Source organism: Setaria italica, chromosome II (assembly GCF_000263155.2).
Source record: "Setaria italica strain Yugu1 chromosome II, Setaria_italica_v2.0, whole genome shotgun sequence".
Classification (NCBI taxonomy): Eukaryota; Viridiplantae; Streptophyta; class Magnoliopsida; order Poales; family Poaceae; genus Setaria; species Setaria italica.
Genome location: NC_028451.1, coordinates 36,158,088 through 36,177,861, shown reverse-complemented (window position 1 = coordinate 36,177,861; position 19,774 = coordinate 36,158,088). Strand labels below are relative to the sequence as shown.

Genomic DNA, 19,774 nt, shown 5'->3' with positions numbered 1-19,774 from the left:
TTCTCCATTTTGTCATGGTTAGATCCAACCACGATGAAAGGCTTGTGAGAATAATTCTACCCCTCGAGCTGATGTTGATCAGTCTTGGGTTGGGTAAATTTGGATCGGTCTTTCTTCTTCATTGGTGACAAAAGAGGAAGAAGAAAGATGCAGGAAGGAAGAAGAAGATTTTGCTCAATCCAGGCTACAGGGATGTTGGTCATCGTTCATTGGGCGTTTGTTCACAGCCTGCTTGCTGAGCGTATACTTGTGCGGCCTTCTATATGAATTTTTATACAAATTTGAGACTGAAATTTGGAGTTGCATGACGCGTGAATACAATGAAGATGAAGAACAGTACTTGATTGTTCTTAAATGTAATTTTATTTTCTTCGAGAATGTTGTGTGTTACATGATAACGTACTCAGCTTTGATTTAATACAATTCTTCCTTTGGTCTAAAAAATCCAACGGTGGAGCTTCGCTCGATGACATGGCCCAATACCATCGCCGAGCTTGGCTCAGGTTTCGAAGATAAAGATATGATGACAATGAGACTGGGTTCTATGTGTGTTTTGTAATTTATTAGTTTTGTTCCACTGCCTATTTGGAGGAGGGCATGAATATTCTATGCACCAGTTGAGTTATTGTTTGTTCACTTCTTCGCAATCCCAGTGCCCCAGGTCCCAATAGCTGTGACTCACTGACTCTGACCATATGAGCAGCAACATCATCCGAACGCACCACCCATTTTTTTTCTCCTGATACCATTGTTAAAATATCTTATGTATATGTAATTGATTCAAACTCTAGTTATCATCGTTGATTGATTCGGATAGCTTAGAGATAGTTAGAGATCGATCTTGTAAATGTAAAGCATCCGAATCACATACAATGTTGACGTCATGTATATCTCTTGAGCGATTGCTCCTATATTAACATGCATCCGTGGTAGCCAAGATAGGCAACCACATTTCCTTAAATTCTTACGTGGTAATCAGAACATCCTCTTCCACAAACATCCTAAATCTTCGTCGCATAGCTCAGGGCGTCCACCTCATCTGCACCGGTTCAGCTAGGAGTGGTTTCCAAGAAATTAACTTGGGACAACTACCTTCTATGGAAGGCTCAATTCCTTCCTGCAATTCGAGGAGCTCAACTCATGGGGATCCTAGATGGATATACCCCTGAGCCGCCCAAGACCTTGGAGGTGACCAAGGCGGACAAGTTGAAGGAGATTGTCCACAATCCCGACTATGATTCGTGGATTGCAAAAGATCAACAAGTTCTAAGCTATCTGCTGAATTCTCTCACAAAGGAGGCACTGGCACCGGTGACAACGGCGACTACCTCGGCAGAAACATGGGAGGCGCTTGAAGTTATGTTCTCGACGCACTCCAAAGCAAGGATTTCAAATCTACGCATGCTGCTTTCCACAACCAAGAAGGGCAGCATGACCTCATCGCAATACTACGGGTCCCTTTGGTTGGGCTTCCAAAGTGCTTTTGCTACAAAGAAAAGCCAAAAGTACAACCACAGGGGTAGAACCAGCAGCAGCTTTCATGAAAGTAGGTGCTTTCTCCTAGTGTAGTTTTCACAGCAGCACGCAGGGTGCTTCCACCGGTTGCGGCTTCCAACCTTTTGAGAAAAATATGCACCTGCCACTCGTAAGTCACGTAGCCCTTCGTTTCTTTTCTTCCCCGCCAACTCTCTCTCACTCGTTCCCTCCGGCAGCGGCGCCCGCTCCCTCTTCGGCGACTTCCGCTCCCCACTCCGGCAGTGCACGAGGGTTCAGACATGCCGGCCGACCGCCGATGGCACTCTCCGGGCCCCCTTCTCCTCCTCCGGTCCTCCCACGCGAGGCGTAGCAGCTCAGCTCCTTCCTCATCTCCTCCGGCCCTGCACAGTGGACGAGAGAGACCGGTGAGGGGTGGAATGGGTGTGGGAGCTTGTGGGGATGCCGAGGGCGCGAGGAATCAGCCGGAGGCCTACCCACGACGGTGAATCAGGGTCGGCGACGAGCTCGGGTCGGCGGCAGAGGTGGGCGGAGGCGGTCATCGAGAGCTCGGCACGGCGAGGAAGAGTAGCGGGTGAGTGGCGGCGGAGCTGCGGGTTGTCGAGGGGAAGCTGTGGATATGATGAATCGATTGGAGATGCGCTGTGGGCGACGAATCGACGGTAATGGAAGCAAGAGGAGGGAGAAGAGGAATGGGGGCTGCCGCCATTGCAAGAAGAATGGGCAGCCTAGCCGTGCCCCTCCCCTTCCCTCCCCTGCCACCTGGAACAGGCTCCTCCATGCTGTCCAGCCGCACCCTTCCGCATCGTCCGGCCACACCGCTACCCCTCCTCGCTGGCCGACCGCACCACTGCCCCTCCACGCGAGAGGGAAGACCGAGGAAAAGAAGAGAAAAAGAAAATGTGTCAATGACTGTAGGGTCCATATGTTAGTGAAAGGGACTGTGAATGACATGTGGGGTGTGCTCGTAAGTGTTTCCAAAAGGCCACAGCTGTTTCACCATCTTTCTCACATCCCACAACCTACAGCAGCTTTTCCACAGCCCGCAGCTCACAACTACTTTTTCAAAAGCCACAACTCAACTAAACACACCCTACACCAAGATGTGTGCCTTAAAATATGAATTGGTTGCGGTTGGTAAGGTGATAGATGACGACGAGATAGCTCACTTTATTTTAAACGGTCTTGATTTTGAATACAACCCATCTGTATCTTCTATGCTTGGTCGTGTTGGATTTTTTTCCTTGAGTGAATTATACTCTTAATTATTGGCCTATGATATGTGTCTTGAGATGTATCATGAAGAAGGACAATTTCAGTCATCTGCCAACATGGCTAGAAGAGGGCGTGGTTGTGGTCATGGTAATGGCCGTGGCCGAGGCAGAAGTAATGGCGGCCACGGTGGTGATAGCTAGAACCATGGCAATTATGGTCCAAATAACACTTCCAAGCAAGGGGGCCGTAACACCAAGATTATATGTCAGATCTACAAGAAGGGAGGACATGAAGCATCAAAATGTTGGTACAGATATGATGAGGATGAGGAGCAGCAGCAAGATTACAAGACAGCAGGGGCGGCTACCATTGGTTATGGCTACGACATAAATTGGTATGTAGATAGTGGAGCTTCTGATCATGTAACTGGAGCACTTGAGAAGTTGACCATTCATGACAAGTACAATGGATGGGATTAAGTCCATGCTGCAAACGGCTCAGGTATCAGAATTAGTAACATTGGTCATACGACTTTGCATACCCCTAGCAAAGATTTACATCTTAAAAATATCCTTCATGTTCCTTGCGCTAGTAAAAACCTTGTATCTGTTCATAAACTTGCCAAATACAATGATGCCTTTTTAGAATGTCATCCAAATTTCTTTTTTTATTAAGGATCAAGAAAATGAAGAGAATTATGCATCAAGGTAGATGTTAGGGGCGACCTATATCCTTTAGAGCCGTGGTTGTCCATTGAAGGTCCCAACAAGCACGTCTTTGGAGTTAGTAAGCTGTCAACATCTAGATGTCATAGTAGACTTGGTCATCCAGCTTTTTCTATTATAGAAAGAATTCTTAGTTCAAACAATCTTCCTCATGATAGCAATAAAAATTCAGATTTCATTTGTAATTCTTGTCAAATGGCCAAGAGACATCAGTTGCCTTATCCTTTGTCAAATAGTATCTCTGAATTTCCTCTTGAATTGATATTCTCGGATGTCTGGAGACCAGCGCCCATGTCAGCAAGGCGGTATACATATTATGTTAGCTTCATCGATGACTTTAGTAAATATACTTGGATATATCCCATTAAGAAAAAATTTGATATTTTTCAAGTCTTTTAGGACTTTCAACAACTTCTTAAGAGAAATTTCGGTAGAAAAATTAAAGCAATGCAATCCGATTGGGGTGGAAAATATGAAAAGTTGAATTCTTTTTTCCAACGCATTGGAATTTCTCACCAAGTCTACTGTCCCCATGCTCATCAACAAAACAGTGCTGCTGAGAGAAAACATCATCACATCGTTGAACTTGTCCTTGCCCTTCTTGCTAATGCATCTATGCCTTTGAAATATTGGAATCATGCCTTCTTAACTGCTACCAATCTCATAAATCTCCTACCAAGCAAAGTCATCAACTTCCAAACACCTGATAAGCGTGTTCTTCAGGAAAAGCCTGTCTACACATCCCTAAGAACTTTTGGCTGCACTTGCTGGCCTAATCTCCGACCATACAATACCCACAAATTATCTTTTCTCTCCATACACTGTGCCTTTCTTGGGTATAGTTTCATGCACAAGGGGTTCAAGTGCCTTGACAAATCCACTGGTTGTATCTACATATCTAGAGACGTGATTTTTGATAAAGATGTCTTTCCTTTTTCCCATCTTCATCCAAATGCCAGGGCTCAGCGTCGCAAAGAAATTGTGCTCTTTCCAAGTCATCTTCTAAATCTAGGGGGTATAAGTTGTATTACTAATGCTACTAATATCTCGGATGCTATATGTATTCATGCGTAGGACACAGCTGCAGAAAATTTGGTGCAAAACTGTGAAGAATCAGCTCAACTTGACCTCCCTACGGTTCGTGGCACTGAAATTCATACAGATCTGGTGACGCTTGCAGTTTCCAGCTCGGATCCCCATGTAGATCTTCCTCCGACCTCGAGCATCGCTGGGGCGAGTCCTGGCTTGCCGCGTGGGGGTGGGGGGTTGATTCACCTGCGCCAGCATCTACGCCCGGCGCGCCAGGCGCGGCAAGTCCTGCCCCGACATGTGCCATTGTGTCTCCCGCGACTGCACACGCACATGCGGAGTGGACTCTGCCAGCACCTGGAGCGGCCAGTCCATCTTCACCACGCGTCCATATGTCTCCCTCGCGCCCGACCGAAGCTGAGACAGATGGATCTTCTATGGCTCCTGTGGCTCACGCTGGATCTCCACCGTTGACAGTTCAAGATGAGTCACCTATGCCAAAATGACGTACACGGCCTAAAAATTTTACTTATGGAACAGTTCGATGATTAAATTTCTGTGCTACAGGAGAGTCAGAAAATTTGGAGGCAGCTCTAGCAGATCCCAAGTGGAAAAAGGCAATGGATGAGGAATACACGGCATTAATGAAAAATCAAACTTGGCATCTTGTTGAAGCTAAGCAAGGAAGCAACCTGATTGATTGTAAATTGGTTTATAAAATTAAAAGGAAGGCAGATGGGACAATTGACAGATATAAAGCACGTTTGGTAGCAGAAAGTTTCAAACAACACTATGGCATTGATTATGAAGATATGTTTAGTCCGGTGGTCAAGATTGCTACAATACGGTTGGTGTTGTCCGTTGCTGTCTCCAGAAATTGGTGTTTGAGACAGCTGTGGCGGAACCGTCCAAATTAACTTGGCTAAAGCACACTTAAGCCGCTTAACACACGATCATGTACTTTAAACAAATCAACTTGGTCGTCAAATCCGATAAACCACTTATCTCAGGATCGAGGAAGCAAAACTCACACGATGGTGAGTGGTTATAGAGATTACAACAGTCCATCCAGATTTAACAAGTGCATTGAATTATTACAACATGAGTTTCAAAATTCAAACATAGTTTGCAGAGTTTTCAAGCAATGGAAATAAATAAACGGAAACTAGACGTTGTTGCATGATATCATTAAGAAGCCAATCATGACATCAATGATCCTTCTCCTCGCCCTCCGAGGAGGGATCCCACTCAACCGTCCAACCTGCCACTTGCAGTGAGCTCAGGGGTATCAACATCACCTGAAAAGATGTGCCACAACAAGGCTGAGCAACTACGCTCAACGAGACTTAACCGACCGGTGGTACTACTCCACCCACACCTAGACATGCAAGCTTTCTGGCTCTGGGTTTTGTTTTTGCCAAAAGTGACTAGTGTAGGTCCTTACTTTCAATATTTTAGCCAGAGGTTCTACATTCATTTACCAGTCTAAGTTAGTAACTATACCAAACCAAGCATAGTTTTCAAGCAATTAATACAGGTAAAAATATTAGATCATCATCATATTTCATTCTTACTCAGTGTAGCATAGCTATCAAACAATCCCAAACTGTGAGAGGCAGACGAATCGATTCAAATTTCTTAACCATGCATGACGAACCTAATCTCATAATATCCGCACACCACGAAGGGCCGCTTCACTTGCCAGTCATCCCCATCAATTCCCAAACCCGTGTCGGGCCCACTTCCCTTGGTATAAGGCTCCACAGACCTGGCCTCTGCCATTGTATGACCGCACTTGTCACCACATGCGGCCGCAAGGGAACTCCATTCCAGAGATAGTGGAACGATCTGCTCACGTCCTGGTTCAATCAGGTACTAGGCTTCCCCATCCCATACTAGGTATGAGATTAGTAGTTTCAAACACTTGATCACGAATACTATCACATCTCGACCTTAGTCCAGTTTCATGTAGACAGACGAGGCAAACCACCGAGTACCATACATAGGCTCGGCCCCGTCCATCGTTCTTATAGTTGCAACATAAGTAAAGCAATCAACTCCTATAACTCGCGAGTGAGAGGAAATCACTCAAGTTTTACCGAGTCCTATTAAGCATTGCAACTACTCGACTTAACATACTAGTGTTCAGATCAACGGTACTATATTCATGCATCTATGGTTTCAATCAACTCCTAGAACGTAAATGCGCAATCAAAGCAATCAATTATGTTGCAAGTATTTAAAGATAGGAAATCATGCTCCAGGGCTTGCCTGGAATCCAACACTAGGTTAGTGTTTGTTAGACGACACTCGCTTGGCGAGCACCTCCCATCTCGACACTTGCTTAGTCCTTCCATCTTCGGGATAGGTCCACCATACACCGTCTTCGGGTTCGGTTCCATCATCATGTCCTTCACGTGGTTTATCTAGCGTATCTAGATGAGATGCAAGATGCAAGTACATGAATACGAAGAATGGTAACATGAGATGCATTACATAAAAGCATTCAGGACAAGCACAAGGTTACACCACAAGACATAAGTACTTAGAGAGCAAGTTATTTAACTAACTATCACTCAAGTCTCCATAGAGATAGCAAGCATAACAAGCATGGCACACTAGTTAACTCAAGTCAAGCTATTGCAAGCATTTAACAGTCAAGAGCTAATTAAGAAGAGCATCATACAAGAACTAGGGTGATGGTGCTTATCAACATGGCATACATAAGTGCATCGCATAACCAGCAAATTGAAGGTGATAAAAGTATATTACATTTGTTTTTAAACCACTCATACACAAGCAAGTCACGCACCAACATCACTAAGGTTATAGTAAGCTATGCAGCAAGGTTATTTTATAGGAACATGTATACATGATCATTTATTAGTTAAGTGCTTGACCAACATTATCTAACACATTTATATGATTCTCAGGTAGATCAAGTTAACTCTAATAGTGATATGAGCTAACTAACAAACACACAAGGCAACGTCAAGTAAAAGCTAATAACTTAAGCACATACACAAAATCTGGATAGTAGCATAGTAGTCACTTGTTTTAACCATAACTGGAGATATAAGCATCCAACCAGAGTGACCCTAGACTTCCTGTAAAGTTAATAAAATTATCTAAGACTTTGTTATTAACACCAAAAGCTGATTCAACAATTAATAAGGTGAAAACACACCAATAAGCAGATCTGTACAAACAAGGATAGAAAACGGTCATGAACTTCAGAGATGCATATATGGAGTTCTAGACATCCAACAACCATGATTCTTAACTTGGTAGAAACCTTATTAAGTTATCTATAATACTTAATTATTGTCATCTGAAGATGATTCAATAGTTAACGAGACTATACAACATAAAGAAGCAAATCTATCCAAACTTGGACAGATTCTGACATTAAACTTTCGACAGCCATATCTCGAGTTATAGCTTTCACAACAATGTGGTTCTATACTCTTTAGAAAGCTTAGCAAACCACTCACAACTTTATTATAAACACCATAAGCTAAAACTAAAGTTAACCAGGTCAAACATCATAAAGAAGACATCTCTATCCAGATTAGGACAGATTCTGTCATTCCACTTCACAAGCTCATAACTGGAGATTTAGACCACCAAAAGGGGTGATATTTAACAATTATAAAATCTACTAAAAATCGCTACATTTCTTCCATTATCTCCAAGACATGATTCAAAGCTTAGCTAATTCAAACAGCACAACCATTCAGACCTATACAGAGAGCATGCAAAACTTGACAATGAACTTGTAAAATCTATAGCTCCTAAACCATCAGGTCTATGGTCATGAAAATGTAACACAAGATAGATTATGAAGCTTCCTACAACTTTTGTATTTCACATATTCATAAAAAATATCATTTGCATCATGAAAATATTACCACAACAGAACTGCTCTAGCAGCTATTTCAGCACATATGCAACAAGGCTCTTCATTTAGTTCTTTAACAAGGTAACATATGCATAAGTTAAACACATAGCTCACAACTACTATGAACATAGTTAATTAGCATTATTTATAAGTAACATGGAATATCCTAAACACCTTAAGCAAGAATTAAAGTAAGAATGAAGAATTTATATAAGCAACATAATCATTAGTTGTTATGTTAACATGAAAGTATACATATGAGTTATATTCATAGCTCAACCACTACTTATCATAACTTAGCATCATATGTACCCTTCAAAAATAACTATTAAAAGCATCACATGACTTAAGTATATGCATCTACTAGCAAACTTTCATTAACTTCCATAGAATGACATGCATATATATTTTTTTAGTATCATATGAGAATAAATAGCTTAGGGCTGAGATTTTTATGAGTGGTAGATGCTATCAAAACATGGCTACTGTATAAATTTCACATGCTCAGGTTTTATAATTTAATTGCTATGAAAAAGATAAATTTCTAATGCAAGAAAACATGTAAAAGCAAGATAATTCTAAAGATCATCCTTTTCTATAAACACATAGCCATATAATATATTATTATGGTAGAAAAACCTCATAAAAAGGTATTGGAACCATAATTTCTATTTTTAGATACTCCTAATATTTATAATTCACATAACAAGTATTAAACAAGTTAAATAAATAACTTAGTCATACATGCACCAATAAATATGAAATTTTTACAACAGCACAAGAGCATCATTTATAGCCTACCATAAAAATTTCACAGATATTATAGCACCACAACTTTAGATATGAAAATGACAAGCAAAATAAGCAAAAATTTCCTATTAAATCAAAACATGATAAAAATAAGATACAACTAGCATGTTTAATATTTTTTCTTAGCTAGAGAGTATCATCACAAGACTAACACAACTGGAATCACAATCTTTGGACTTCTATAACTCAAAATATGCATCTAACCAACTTACAAGGATTTCTAAAAGCACTTTGAAAGAATAAAAAAAGCATCAGAACTTTCTACTAACACATATCATACTATAACTCTACTGTGTAAATCTACTCACAAGGATTCGAAAAAGTCTTCATTTGCTATTTTACGATTTTTCTACAATTTACTACGAATTTCTAAATTTGCAGCCTTTTTAGATCTAGGAAATAAAGAAAATCGAGGCAAACTTGCAATCTAGCCCCTGGATCTACGGGTTAATTGTGCAAAGGTCTCGGGATTTCACCCATAACCCCCTACACTTCCTTCTTCTTCTCCACACAAGTCCCTCACGCCTAACAGATCACACGCACGATAACAGACAGGCACAACAGGCCATGAACTTGGGGGCAGATGGTGGGGGAAGGAAGGGGTGTGCTTGGGGAGGTAGAGGGGTGGCGCACAGGGCCAAGGAGGTGCTCACCAGTGGTGTGGAGACAAGGAAAAAGGGGCGGTGTAGGGAGTAACTGCGCAGGAAGGGGCGGATGGAGGCTCACCGTGGACGGGGTCGCCTGGCGAGGGAGGGAGCCCGGGAAGGGGCAAAACGGATGCGTGTCATCGAGGAGGCGCCGTGGCTGCGAGGAATCGAAGGGGGACAGAGGGAGGTGGCCGAATTTCACCGAAGAACATGAAGAGCTTGGGAGAGCAACAATGGGGAAAACTTCAGTTTGGGGGAGCAGGAGGCTTGGGGAGGGGTCATTTGTGGCCGGGCGAGAAGATAAGGATGCCACAGCGTCGAGGATAAGGTCGACGCAGCACCGGGCCACGGATTGGCGGTGAGAGGAGGTCCAGTGGGCGGCCATGGAGCGGCGTGCGTCCTCTGGCGCGCGGGATTTGCGGGACAGTTGCAGGGCCGAACTTTGGGGCCATATTGCGCACGAATTTTGAAGTAAACCACGTTGGCTCCCTTTGCAAAAACTATTATCCTAACAACCGAGTTCAAACTTTACTAAATGTTTTTGCCCAGATTTCAAATGGATTCAGAGATAAATCACATCAAAGTTCGTCAAAAACTGAAGTTTTCAGACTTAGAAACATTTCAGCCGAGCTGCTCGTGTTGACCAAACTGGCTGTGTTTGATCTTGTTTTTGAAAACCTTTTGTGCAGATTTTGGCCTAACCCTAATAAGCAAAGTTGTTAAGGGCTTGTAGCACTAAAACTTTTATGTGAGGCTTGACTTGAGTTCATATTAGAAATTTTAAGAAAAAGGGCTGCAAATTTAGGGTTTTTCATGTTTTTCTTAAATTGCCACTGATTTGAATTCTAAGTTTTTGAACTACTTATGTTCAATTACAAACAAAAAGCTAATAATAAAAGTTGTTAGAAATGATGATTTTAACAACTCTTAGTTGGACAAAATTTCAAGTTCTTATATAAAATTTTAAATTATGGACTAATCACCTTTTAAGCTCTTAGTGGCAAAAGTTGACCCTTGACTCGTTTACTTAGCTGGTAATTGCCTCTCTTAGGCTTAATCAAGTTTAATTAACCTAGGGTTGTTACAAATTGGATGTTCAGAATGCGGTCCTACATGGCGTTCTGGAAGAGGAGGTTTACATGAAGCAGCCGCTAGGCTTTGAGAGTGCTCATAATCCACATATGGTGTGTTGACTTGATAAGGCTATATGTGGCTTGAAACAAGCTCCAAGGGCCTGATGTGCAAGATTAAGTTCTAAACTTATTAATCTTGGTTTTATAGTCAAAGTTAGATACTTCTCCCTTTATCTATCAGAAATCAGAAGTTACTATTTATATACTTATATATGTGGATGGCATTATTGTTACTAGCTCATCTAATGAAGGTGTGGCAGCTTTGCTCCTTGATCTTGAGAAATATTTCGCCTTAAAAGATCTTGGTGACTTGCATTACTTCCTGGGAATAGAAGTTCAACGAGATAATCAAGGTTTGTGGCTGTCTCAAGGAAATTATGCTCAAGAAATCTTGAACAAGAGTTGGCATGATAAATTGTAAGGCATCTTCTACACCATTGTCAACTTCAGAAAGCTTTCATGACATGAAGGAAAGATGTTGAATTCTTAAGATAGTACACGGTATAGAAGCATAGTTGGAGCATTGCAGTATCTCACACTTACTAGACCTAATTTGGTTTTCTCGGTTAACAAGGTGTGTCAATTCTTGCATGCGCCTACTAGTGATCATTGGACTGTCATCAAGAGAATTCTCAGATATGTTCATTACATTGTGGACATTGGTTTAAATATTGAGAGATCTAGCTCAATGGCGTTAAGTGTCTTTTCTGATGCAGATTGGGCCGGTAGTGTCGTGATAGAAGATCTACTGGTGGTTTTGCAATATTTATAGGATCAAACCTTGTGTCTTGGAGTGCCAGGAAGCAGGTTATAGTTTTAAGATCAAGTATAGAAGCAGAATACAAATCTATGGATAATGCTACAGCCGAATTAATTTGGCTGGAGTCTTTACTTGGTGAACTTGGCGTCCAATTGCAAGAACCACCTATTCTATGGTGTGATAATTTGAGGGCCACCTATTTATCTACAAATCCAGTGTTCCATGCTAGAGCAAAGCATATAGAAATTGATTTTTATTTTGTAAGAGAAAGAGTAATGAAGAAACAACTGCAAGTTAGGTTTATTTCTACCAAAGATCAGGTTGCTGACGGTTTTACCAAAGCATTGCCGGTTGGAAAGCTTGAAGAGTTTAAAAGCAATCTAAATCTCAAGCGTAAAAGGAGTTTAGGTTGAGGGAGGATGTTAGAATATCTTGTGTAATTGATTCAAACTCTAGTTGTCATCATTGGTTGATTCGGATAGCTTAGAGATAGTTAGAGATAGATCTTGTAAATGTAAAGCATTCGAATCACATATGATGACGACTTCATGTGTATCTCTTGAGCGATTACTCCTATATTAACATGCATCTGTGGTAGGCTAAGATAGTTTCCTCAAATTCTTACAGCCGTCACTGTGCGGAAAACTCGAAACCGAAACGAGTTCTGAACCTCCAGCCAGCCGGATTGATGCTGGAGTAGTTCCTTTCCTAGACGGACACACGGGCACGCACAAGACAGGCGTTCTCGTCTATATATCAATCATCGGTGCCTGCAGACCCGCGCCGCCAACCAAACTACGGCGATGGCGTCGCTGGCTGCTTCTGGCCTGGTGTTTCCCGGGGCGCGCGCGCCGGTGATCCGCACGGTGTCGTGTAGTCCTCTGCGCCCGGCTGCCCCATCGCCCGCCCGTCTCCCCGCCGCCGCCGCCGCCGCCGCAACCGCCCCAGCGCGCGCCCCTCTCCGATCCGCCACCCGGCCGGCGGCGGGCGTGCGGCTGCGGTGCGCACCGTCGTCAGGCAACACCACCTCCGGCCCCGACGGCGGCGTGGCCGATGAGGACGACTTCCCGGACCCGCCCTGGTGGGGGCCGAGCTTCGAGGAGCTCAAAGAGTTCGAGGAAACGGACTTCAGCCCGGAGGCGATCAAGAAGCGGTACGTGCGCGAGTCCAAGGAGGCCGCGGCCGCCGTGAAGGGCGCCGCCGCCGGCCTGCTCGCCCGCCCGCTCCGGGACCTCTTCGACGACGTGCGCAAGCTCAAGACCGTCTACGACGTCGAGGAGTTCCACATCTGCTTGCCCATCGGTACGTAATTGCTAATACAAAACGTCGAACAACGAACGTGCATCCTACTCCATCTGTTGATTGATTGTGTGTATGCAGGTGCCCTCATGTCGTGCGTGGCTGCCTACCATCTCTGTAAGGCTGCGCCGTCGGCGTTCGTCGATTTCGTGCTGCACTACGCTTTCTACAGGCTCTGCGTCATGGCGGCGGATGTCAGGAGGAGGGGTTTTGAGACCGACTTTATCATCCGGCTTAAACTATGTAAGTTCATCTCTCTTGTGATTCAGTAAATTATGGTTGCGATAGATCCATATACAGCTAGCATGAGACAAATTATAGTTAATTTCTTCAATGACTAAGGTGAATTGACACGACTATGTGCAGTTATTACCGTGGCTACGCTTGCTAAGGGCTTCATCGATCGGGTTACCTTCCTTAATTTTATAGCCAGGTTCGTACAAGGGCAACTTAACTTTTGGCTTTGTTCATTTGCAAGGCAACTTTTCACTTCAGTGTTTCATTCACTAGTTCGGTCATTTAAATTGCAACTTCGTCATTGCACGTACGTGATGCTCGCTGACCGCTTACTTTGTTAAGAATAATGTTTTATGTACCCTTGTAACATTTGAACGTACACTAAATCGAGTCACATATACAAGATGTATAAAGGAAATATTCTGCAGGAACAATAATTGTTACTGTGCACCTTGTATTCCTGGCTGTTGCTTTTAAAAAATACTGTAACGGTAAAGAGACTATATATGTTCTTTATTTTACTGTAAATAAACGTATTCATTCAGGAATATAGCAGTACTAATTTCATATGCAGTCTCAAATTTTGAATTTGGTGATAAAAAAACCCCATGTTTCTTGTTGCACGATTTGCCTAATTTAGTCTTCGATCTTCCACATATGACACGGTTGTTCTCCTCGTGTGATACAGGTATGCACTTTTCGCAATCTATTATATCTCCGTCAGCGTTGAGGTAAACGGTCTGAAGAAATACAGAAGATTTATACTCCCATGCATCTTCTACTCGCCGCCCCCCGAAATGAAGGAGGCTTGGGACTCTGTCTGAGATTGATTTTGCATGGACGAAGAGGATTAACGGTGGACGAGAGTTTTTCCTTTCTCAAGTGTGTGCGCTTGTGCCCTTACTTCTATAAGAAAGATTTTTTTAGCAGTCTATTATGGTAGCCGAACGCCCTAGCTCTCTGCAAATGTGCTCGTCCTCGGCCTTCTTGAGTCCCCGTCAAACGGCAGCATGATAGTTTCATCCCTGTAACACTAATCTGGTACAGTTACCTAGTTCTCAGTCTAGATAGTTGTGCAATGAAACTGTGCACTGAGACTAGCCTAAATAAGCGTCGACTCTGCATGTTTTGAGGATAATTTAATGGCAAGTTGCCACGTTTCCTCAAATGCACTCACCTATTCTTTTACTGACAAGGCAATCCCAATCCACACAGAGAGACAGAAGCTTTTGTACTTCAAAATCGTCCAGAAAGAGATATGCATGCCACTACTTTTGAAGATTTTCAGGAATACAACAGATAACCCACAATTTCATGATCTCATAAAATCCTCTGCCATTTACAGCTGCTTTTGCCCCCTCCCCCCCTACACATACACCCAAAAAATACAAAGAACATGATCTTGCCTCCTTGGGCAATGGCATGGTTCGTTTCATGAATGAATAAACCAACTTCTTGCGCCAACTTTCCAGTAACAGTGCCCAAAAATAGAAGCAGAAATTCCAGAAAAGGTGAAAGAAGCAAACAGAAATTAGATGAGGGATATCAAAGAAACCCTGACAATTTGCTTATTCATCCTTCATGAGCACATACTAGTTTGGGACAAGATGCCCTCTGCAACCATTGGAGCCTCCCATCCAAGACTTCATTTGAAAATGCGCCTTATTGATATTCAATCACCCATTTTTCAATGAACCACTGACTAATCATAATCAGCTGATTTGAACATGGAATGCAATGCCTTCATCTGGCTAATGCCACATTGCAGATGCTGAACTTTGGAACGGCTTGCACGACATAACAGAATTCATGCAAAACACACAAAATCAGAGAAAATAAAAACCATGTAACCAGATTCTGCAGCCACAAGTTACTTCAAATAGAGTCACGGACTAATATAACCAAGACTATGAAAAAAGTGATCGCTAGCATGCATATCACCACTTTTCCTAATCTCCGTATCACATTCAATCTCATTAAGACAGCATGCTGAACACCATTCAGCATCTGCAATCTACACTGCATGATCTGAAGTCTGAAAACACAAAGAGGCCAAATAAGAGATTTGAATAACTTCCTGAACAACGTGCACCTGATAATCAATATCGTATCGACAACTAGAGATGAGTGATAAAGACTTTGTAGCACTCATATATAAACTGCCGCAATAGAGAACAGACAATTCGATTGTAGTACTAAGCTAGTATCTCAAAATCACAAGTAGCCGGCAACATTAAACTAAAGAAGCTGTATATTTGCATGGTATCACCATCAAGATGATTGAAGATACGTCAGTCCTCACTCACAAGCGATCTGAAAAGATACCAGTCATAAAGCAATCAGTCAAACTACTTAATGAAAAACGCTGAAACTAAATAGGAGGTGTTAACGTACCAGTCCCAAAACCACTCCCACAACGCAATTGCTATGGGCACAAAATGTGATGCAAATTTAAACACTTTCTCCGCCTTATCGCATATGTTGATTACACATGTGGCATGACCTGAGTACGGCTGGACGTTCCTGGAGGTAAGGAGAGCTAAGGCAAGTGAGATAAGAAGCAGGATAAGGGTGACACCAGTCTTGTTCAATAGTTTCTCCTTGATCCTCTTGAACACCCACAGCAAGAATTTCCGGATTGAGCCCTTGGGTGGTGGGGGTTCCTGCGCAGCTGTTTGCTCCGGTGAGCCCTCACCGGCCTTCGAAACCACACGTGCTCTGCGCCGAACCGCGAGGAATGCTGCACAATCGAGCAACTTCGATCACACAACAAACAACAGGAAAGCCCAGCCGAACTGGCACCAAACCGGTGGTTATCCGGTGAAACGGGTATGACACAACAAATCAACAATCAAAAGGCAAACCGAGCTAGCATGCTGCACAATCGAGCAACTTCGATCACACAACAAACAAGAGGCAAGCCCAGCCCAACTGGCACCACACCGGTGGTTATCGGTGAAGCGGATATCACACAACAAATCAACAATCAAAAGCCAAACGGAGCTGGCACCACAACGGTGCTTACCTGATGATCTGGCGGCCGCGACCACCAAGCCAGCTGCGGCGGCGACCTCCAAGCGACGAGCTGCGGCAGCGATACGAGCCCCGGCTGCACGAGATGCATACGGAGTTGGTACTAGCATGATTCGAGGTTCGAGCGGAGAGGGAACCCGCCGTTGCTAACCTGGAAATACGGCGGCGGAGTGCGGCGGGGTCGAGCGCTTCGAGGCGGCGCATCCTCGCACCGCCAGACCCGCTGCTGGTACGCGGGCGGCGGCGGCGCGTCCTCCCATCCCCGGCACCGGCGAGAAGACGCCGGCGCGGGCCATGCCGACGGCGATCGCCGTGCGTGAGCGGTGCCGGTGCGGAGCGGAAGGGGGATTCCGGGAAATGATTTGGGCTAAAACTCGGATCCGATCTGCCCAGCCGGAGGCCACCCCTCTTTAGACCCTACTCCGTGGGCTGGCCCAAATTTCATCGTTAATAGGCCCGTCAGATTTTCGGCCCGTTTCTTCTGCAATTGTTCGGCCCGTCAACTTCAGTCGTTGGTACTCACTTCCTCACGGGCCACGGGGTCGCAAATCTCAAAAAAAAGAAGAAAAAAAACTTGGGCAAGGGCATTCATTGATCGTCCATGGTCGAATAACTTGTCTCTGGCTCTCTGCGCGCGCGCGCGTGGACGTGGGTGGACCCGGTGGAGCGTCATGGTCAAATTTGCGTCAGATATATGCCATGCACGGTGATGAAGTGATGGAAAAAACGGTGGCGTGCTTAGCAGCAACAATATCTTCTGTTGTTTGGGCACGGGTATTGGACGACAGCCCCTGATAAAAACACACTCGTGCCGCCGATACGCCTGTCCGCACTCCCTTTTGCGCAACGGGATTTCCATACGCTGCGCGTGCCAACACCAACCAACGCGTGCTCGGTCTCCTTACTGCTTCGACCTCCATGGGAAAAAAAAGATCTTCAAGATAAACAAGACAAAGGGACAGGAAGATAGAAGGCAGCTAGGAATGTGCATGCCTCGTAGTGGCACACAACACGTCAACCTGTCGAGCACCAGGCACCAGCACTCGCGAACGAATTGAAGCAACCGGCAGCAACTAACCGAACGCATGGGTTCCATGTCATCCGTGCAACGGATCGGCGGATTTTCCTAGTACATCTGTCTTCTATCATCAGCAGCTAAAGACGGCTAGGCGCCCGACATGGATCACCATCACCAAACAACAGCTAGCCGCACTAGCTGCCGTCGTCTCTTCTTGAGAGGAAAGCCCGCACACAGCCTTTGTGGTGGCAGCAGCAGCATACTGAAATGAATCGCAAATACTACAGATTATCACATGGTTTGTTCAGAAATAATCAGAATAGGTTCAGGTCCCTATAGCTTCGATGATGCATGACTGCGTGCTGGATCGATCGGGTTTCAGACGGCGTGCGCGCACCCGCTCCCGTTGGACATCTCGGCGGATTTCGCGTTGACGCAGCCGCTGTGGCCCTTGAGATCCACGACGTCGAGGTTGTAGAGGATGGGGATCATGACCAGCGACGACAGGAAGGCGAGGAGCGGGCCGAAGATCCAGAGGAGGAGGGGCACCCCGGCGTAGAAGAGCCGGTTGCCGACGAGGTTGAGGGTGAACCCGCGCTCCAGGACCTCGCCGATGTAGTCCCTGGCGGACGGCAGGCCGATCAGGTCGCCACCCTCGCCGGAGCCTGACGAATCGGCGATGAGGCAGCCGGAGGTGTTGATGAGGAAGCTGGCCTGGTTGAGGAAGCAGATGGCGAGGGAGTGGCAGAGGAAGGCGAAGAGGAAGGCGAGCAGCAGCGCCACGTACTTGAGCGCCATCATGTACTCGCCGTGCGCCCCGAAGACGGTGTCGCTCAGCGGCTTCTTCACCGTGTAGGTGCTGCTCAGCACCGCCGCGATGCCCGTGCAGAAGAGGATCGCCGTCGTCGCCATCAGCGTCGAGCCCATGATCACGTTCCGCACCGACTGCACAACCGTCACCGCGTTCTTCGCGTTGTCCTGCATGCATGCGTGGGTTGTTGTTAATTATTATTGTTGGAATGAAGAACGTGTCGGTCGGTACCCAGCCTGCTGGACTGGTGGTCCTTCACCGGGCCGCCGGTGCGTGCGGCGGCGCGGCGCGGCGCCACCAGCTCGGTCGGCCGGACGGGGACGTGTCACGAGCGAGCAATGCGTATGCACGAGACTACAAGCACGTACCTTCATCATGCCGGCGGCCCAGAGGCGGCGCGCGGCGGCGTTGATGCCGGCGGCGGTGCGGAGCGGGCGGAGGCGGATCTCGCGCCACAGCCAGACGTGGTACGCCATGGGGAGGAGCAGGCTGAGCGGGATCAGCGCCAGGTCCAGGAAGCTGTCCCTCCACTCCATGACCGGGGACAACACGAAATCAACCAACGAACAGGACGCTAGCAGCTACACGCGAGCAAAAGCTTCAAGCCTCTCCTCAGGAATTTCTCTACCAAGTTGGAGCCTACTTGTGCTAGCAGAACGCTTGGCTCTGACCTGTTGGTTGGAACGCGTCGGATTGGTGTGGGGGGAGAGGTTGCTTTCCGATCAGGCGTCTGGAGCTGTCCGTGTGCGGGCGCCGCTATATATAGAGGAGCAACGGCCGGGTTCCAGGCAGAGATCAGCGAGCAGTGACGTACGGGGGCAGGCAGCAGGGGTCTGCAGGAGATAGTGGCATCTTACACAAAGGCCACGATCTTTAGTACAAGTGATCAATCACCAGCACTAAAAGTAGCAACGGGAAAGCCGGGCAAGGCCGGATCGGTAATTAGGGGGTGTTTGGAAGCACTTCACTTCACCAAAAATCACTCCACTCCACCAATTCCAAAAAAATCACAGCCAAACGCGTTCGGCTCCAGCAACTCCGGCTCCAGGAAAAAAGGTGGAGCAGGGATAGATCCACGTTTTTGGTGAAGTACCTCAAGAGGTGCTTCAAAAATCCGCTTTACAGACCTCCTCGTGGAGTTGGTGGGTATTTACCCACCACTGCCACTCGTTACACAACGTAACGGTTCGCGAAATAAAAAAGCCTCCCGTCCGTCGCGCCCGCCTGCCGCGCCGCTCCCGCCCGTCGCGCCCGGCGCTGCCGCCCGCCGCTCGCCCCGCCGCCCGCCACCGCTCCTCACCCGCCGCACCCCGCGCCGCCCGCCGCTGCGCGTCGCCCGCCCCTGCCCGCCGCTCGCCGCCGCGCGCCGCCCGCCGCCCACCGCCCGCCCCCGCCTGCTACTCGCCTGTCCCCGCCCGCCGCTCGCCGCCGCGCGCCGCCCGCCGCCCACCGCCCGCCCCCGCCTGCTACTCGCCTGTCCCCGCCCGCCGCGCCGCCGCGGCCCGCCGCGCGCCGCCCGCCGCGGCCTGCTGTGCGCCGCGCCGCCCGCCTGCCCACCGGTCCTGCGCGGCCTGCCTGCTCCGAGCAAAGGAGAAGAGGAGAAGAAGGGGAGAAGTAAAGGACAAGGACAAGTGGGACCCATTCACATGGGTATAATGGACT

At 46.3% G+C, this 19,774-nt stretch overlaps 3 protein-coding genes and 1 long non-coding RNA gene across 4 annotated transcripts; 1 reads left to right on the top strand and 3 right to left on the bottom strand.

Moving 5' to 3' along the window:
* Window positions 1–1,522: 1,522 nt before the first annotated feature.
* Window positions 1,523–10,238, bottom strand: LOC111256433. Its single transcript, XR_002676497.1, has 3 exons — window positions 9,901–10,238; window positions 1,971–5,761; window positions 1,523–1,877 (listed from the first exon to the last, which is right to left on the bottom strand). It is a non-coding gene; the product is annotated as an uncharacterized LOC111256433 (long non-coding RNA).
* Window positions 10,239–12,517: 2,279 nt separating this feature from the next.
* LOC101778746 lies at window positions 12,518–14,362 on the top strand. Its single transcript, XM_004959525.3, has 4 exons — window positions 12,518–13,016; window positions 13,095–13,256; window positions 13,380–13,446; window positions 13,939–14,362. Exons 1-4 carry the CDS (start codon window positions 12,518–12,520, stop codon window positions 14,072–14,074), a joined length of 864 nt encoding a protein of 287 aa, XP_004959582.1. The 3' UTR covers window positions 14,075–14,362.
* A 272-nt stretch (window positions 14,363–14,634) lies between these two features.
* On the bottom strand, window positions 14,635–17,072 carry LOC105913859. Its single transcript, XM_012843930.2, has 4 exons — window positions 16,435–17,072; window positions 16,276–16,359; window positions 15,645–15,990; window positions 14,635–15,563 (listed from the first exon to the last, which is right to left on the bottom strand). Coding segments are annotated over exons 1-4 (576 nt in total). The 5' UTR covers window positions 16,580–17,072; the 3' UTR covers window positions 14,635–15,562.
* Window positions 17,073–17,244: 172 nt separating this feature from the next.
* On the bottom strand, window positions 17,245–18,835 carry LOC101783301. The gene is made up of 2 exons (XM_004957182.2): window positions 18,481–18,835; window positions 17,245–18,279 (listed from the first exon to the last, which is right to left on the bottom strand). The coding sequence occupies exons 1-2, from the start codon at window positions 18,646–18,648 to the stop codon at window positions 17,680–17,682; spliced, it is 768 nt and encodes a 255-aa protein (XP_004957239.1). The 5' UTR covers window positions 18,649–18,835; the 3' UTR covers window positions 17,245–17,679.
* Between the last annotated feature and the right edge of the window lie 939 nt (window positions 18,836–19,774).